Below are 4,631 nucleotides of genomic sequence, written 5' to 3' on the forward strand. Positions count from 1 at the left end.
GGTATCCCTTCTAACAAAGAAAAAGCGACGCTTCCAGTTTGTGTCATTCTTAGTAACCTTGAAGACAGGGTGATCCTCCCCAGCTTTCCGTTTTAGCAGATATCGGCAAGAACCGAACGTGGTAAGATCATAAAGTGCGGCCAACTCTGCCATCCCCAAATCAATTCCCTTCTGCTCGATGATCCTCTCGAAGGTATACAGGACCCTCCAGATCATCGGCATAGCTTGGATATAAGATATGCCGGTTAAAGAAAAGAAGGATTGGGTGAAGGCTGGAAAAGGATACGAATACCCTATGGTGAACGGAGTAGCAGGAAAGGCCACCCAGACGTCTGAAACAAAGTCGCTCAAAGCAGTAGGTGTGAAGGATTTGAAAACAGCATTCGCCGGAAAGCAATGACGAATCCTGTCTACATGAGCATCAGTAAAGCAACATCTCTCCGTAGGAGAGTCCTTGATGATCCCTTGGCTTTTTAGGGGACTGCTCTTCTTGGAATCCTTATGTGGAGAATTTCGAAGCAACATACTCGTGATGGAACAGAAACAGAGTAAAAGCAGAAAAAACAGAGCAAGAGAAGGAAGAAAGGAAAGAGAGAAGAAGAGAATACCTGGTCAATCTTTGGTAGCGATTATAAAGGGAAGATATCTCGAATTTAAATGCAGAGTGATCCTAACCCTATCTCCTATTTATAATCATGATTTGCAGGGATTGTCACATCTATGACGTAAGGGTTGCAACGGCTAGTTCGATATTAACGGCTAGTTATCCGAGTCATTCGTTGTAGATAAGATCAAAGCAAAATATAACTCATTTATTTACAATAAACTCCTTATATTTTGGGGGCAATTGTTAGGGCTGGATTTTTATCATACGTGATCCTTATACGTGATCCTAACCAGTGGTCCTTGTTTCTTTGGCAGACAGTGATCCTCAGCAGGACTTCAGGATCAGGATCATGGACCATTGAAAGGATCCTCATGCTAATAGTAACCTTCGTGTAATACAACATTATTTTGCAGGAACATCTGGCAGGATACGCTCTTAGCATCATAATCAAGGGACGCGTCTTCACAATTATAGCACGAGCTTAATCAAAGATAGACGTTGCAAAGGATATGGAAACTTAGCTTGATTTAAGGGCGGCAATTTAGGCTAGATTGTCTTTTATTTCTAAAGGGGTAATGAGCTGATTATTAGTCTTTTTACCTAAAATAGGTCACCTACACTAGTATATATAACACTCTTCCTCATTCGGGAGAACACACAACACAACTCTCACACGCTTAGACACTCGAAACTATAGTGATCCTTGTACTCAGCTCATTATCATCCGAAGTTGTAACTATATTTTTCTTATATTGAAGTTGGTGATCGGTAGTTGCCATCACCCGAGGTTTTTTATGCCGGAGATCATACACTGATCAAGGGCTTTTTCCTCGTATAAATCATTGTGTCTTTGCATATTTCTCATAGAAGTGATCCTTTACTTTTATAATTAACCAAGCATCATACCCCGTTTACATAAAGTTTGGTTACATTATCCTTGTGTGATTTTTGACCAAAACACTTACATGTGATCCTAACCAGTGATCCTTGTTTCTTTAGCAGATAGTGATCCTCAGCAGGACTTCAGGATCAGGATCATGGACCATTATAGGATCCTCATGCTAACAGTTACCTTCATTGAATTAAATGATATTTTGCAGGAACATCTAGCAGGATCCGCTCTTAGCATCACAATCAAGGGACGCGTCTTTACAATTATAGCATGTGCTTAATCGGAGATGGACGTTGCAAAGGATATGGAAACTTGGCATGATTTAAGGGCGACAATTTAGGCTAGATTTACTTTTATTTCTAAAGGGGTAATGAGCTGATTATTAGTCTTTTTACCTAAAATAGGTCACCTACACTTGTATATATAACACTCTTCCCCATTCGGAAGGGGACACAACACAATTCTCACACGCTTAGACACTCGAAACTATAGTGATCCTTGTACTCAGCTCATTATCATCCGAAGTTGTAACCATTTTTCTTATATTGAAGTTTGGTGATCGGTAATTGCCATCACCCGAGGTTTTTTATGCCGGAGATCATACACTGATCAAGGGCTTTTTCCTCGTATAAATCATTGTGTCTTTGCATATTTCATACTGAAGTGATCCTTTACTTTTTCAATAAACCAAGCATCATACCCCGTTTACATAGAGTTTGGTTGCATTATCCTTGTGTGATTTTTGACCAAAACAGAGCTTATGTTTGATCTCGAGGCCATTGAAAATAGTTTTGAAAAGAATTTCAAAAACAGAAAACCGAGTAGCGATTTTGCGAAAGCTTTTAGTAAAAATAGCACCACTTTCCCCACGGTGGGCGCCAAATTGTTTTGGTCAAAAATTACCGAAGCAATTTGGTGATCAAGTTAGTTAAGTGAGGTAGTGTGCTAGAAATGTGTGTTGAAAATATGCTAGTCAAGTTATTTGTAAAAACAGTTTCAGGATACGGCTCAGGATATAGAGCTGTATTTATGATCAAACAATGAGTAAAAAAGGTAAAGGGTGACACAGGATATACGAGGAAAGCCCTTGATCAATCTAGATCGCCGGCACAAAACCTCGGGAGCTGACAATCGCAGCTGCCTTGTTCTTCTATTACTTCAAATGTCAAGATACAGTGCAGGATATGATGCGGATCAACTAGGTGTTCAACGTGATTTGATTACAAGTGTTGGTGTGTAGTGATTGCTAGTAACTAGAGAGTAAAGTGTGCGAATGAAAGTGAGTGCCTTAACTTGATCCGATCATACTATTTATAGTTAAACGAAAACAACTAACTATCCTAAATAACCGGGATGCTCTGAATATTCCCAAGTAAACGTTGCAGTCCTCGTCTTTCGGGATCAACGTCTCTATTCCAACTGATTTGCCCGAGTCTTGGGGGGAAGAAGTCTTCTTGAACATTGGAGACTTGTAACTCTTAATCTGCACGTGATTAATTCAGTTAATACCAGGATATCACACCAGGATGTTACCAATATCCTGATCCGGTATCCTGATCACAAGTAAACAATCAAAAGCAGAATATTAGTCAAGATATATGCTCAGAAAATGACCCATAACAGGTCTGAAAAGGCTCGTCAGAAACCCAGGTATCCACTCAGAATTTGAACCATCACCAACCTGACCCTTTATCAATCTATGAAGCTAGAGTATATTGTTACTTCCAAATAATTTAGATTTGAGGATGCTATTCCAAATCCCGCTTGCACCAGATTTCAGCGACAGGAACTTGCAAGATCTGGCAGAGAAATGAATAGCGGCTACCCTTCGACTCCATATTCGGTTGGGTTCAGATTTAAACCTCCACGCCCATTTGGCAAGTACACTTAGGTTGCATCTTTTAGACGACCCAAACCGAGACCACCTTGATCAATAGGGGAGATCGCTTTATCCCATCTTACCCAACTCATCTTAGATTTATCCTCCGAGCCTCCCCAAAAAAACAACCTTCGCAACTTTTCAAGTTTAGAAAGAACCGTTTTTGGAGCCGGGTAGAGAGAAAAGTAGTAAAGAGGTAAACTGTCTAGAACGACCTTTATAAGGGTAACCCTTCCACCTATGGAGAGAGTCAACACTTTCCACAGCGATAGACGAGAGGAGAATTTATCAGTGACTGGTGGCCAATTGTTGTATAGCTTCATATTTCCTCCAACTTTGACCCCAAGGTAGACAAAGGGGGAGGTACCATGTTTGCATTTTAATTCTCCAGCCAACGTTTCACTTTCTCCCCTTGAAGCGCCTATACCATAAAGACATGATTTATTCAAGTTTAATTTCACGCCCGAGACCAAGTAAAATCCCCTCATTAGACGCCCAATATTGCGAATATTATTCTCCGACCACTCTCCCATCAACATAACATCATCTGCAAAAATAAGATGGGTTAAAATAGGTCCACCATTGGGTAGGTTAATACCATTGATTGTGCCATTAGAGCTCGAAGAGGTGACAAAGCTAGCAAAGGCTTCCATGGCGAGGATAAAGATGAAAGGGGAAAGCGGATCGCCTTGACGCACTCCACGGGAATAGTTAAACTCAGAAGTTAGAGAGTCGTTAACTAAAACCGATGAGCGAGAGTGTCACACCCCCCAAAATCCACACGCGGAGTACCACCGCTTGGGAGCGTGACATGACCAGGATCAAACCATCAATCATATTGAACATAGCATATTATAAATGAAATAGTTTGTAAAACCCAAACCAATACGATTTATGTTCCAAAATAAACATAGTATCGATAGCGGAAGCATAATAATGTAACCCAAAGTAAATCGTAAGTTAAATATCGTAGTAGTTCAACGAAATATTCACGATCCCTGTCCACAACGACCGCGCCTCCAGTGCAAACTCCAAATGTACCTAAGGTCCTGCAAGGCATGCAGCAGAGAGTCAACAACTAGTTGAGCGAGTTCACAGAAAGTAAATGCGTAATAGAAAGTTCGTTTGTAACAGGTGGCTCTACTGGGCCGTTTGTATGTTCTATTGGTGGTGGTGTTCCACGTTACTGGTGGTGGTGTTCCACGTTACTGGTGGTGGTGTTCCACGTTACTGGTGGTGGTGTTCCACGTTAC

At 41.0% G+C, this 4,631-nt stretch overlaps 1 protein-coding gene across 1 annotated transcript; it reads right to left on the reverse strand.

Annotated features, from left to right (window-relative positions):
• Positions 1-3,386: 3,386 nt before the first annotated feature.
• LOC110924232 lies at positions 3,387-4,031 on the reverse strand. Its single transcript, XM_022168263.1, has one exon. It carries the CDS (start codon positions 4,029-4,031, stop codon positions 3,387-3,389), a length of 645 nt encoding a protein of 214 aa, XP_022023955.1.
• Between the last annotated feature and the right edge of the window lie 600 nt (positions 4,032-4,631).

The sequence above is a fragment of the Helianthus annuus genome, chromosome 17 (assembly GCF_002127325.2).
Source record: "Helianthus annuus cultivar XRQ/B chromosome 17, HanXRQr2.0-SUNRISE, whole genome shotgun sequence".
Lineage (NCBI taxonomy): Eukaryota > Viridiplantae > Streptophyta > Magnoliopsida > Asterales > Asteraceae > Helianthus > Helianthus annuus.

Excerpts from the sequence above, each read along its gene's own strand:
- LOC110924232 (XM_022168263.1), bottom strand. The coding sequence starts at position 4,031 with ATGGAAGCCTTTGCTAGCTTTGTCACCTCTTCGAGCTCTAATGGCACA.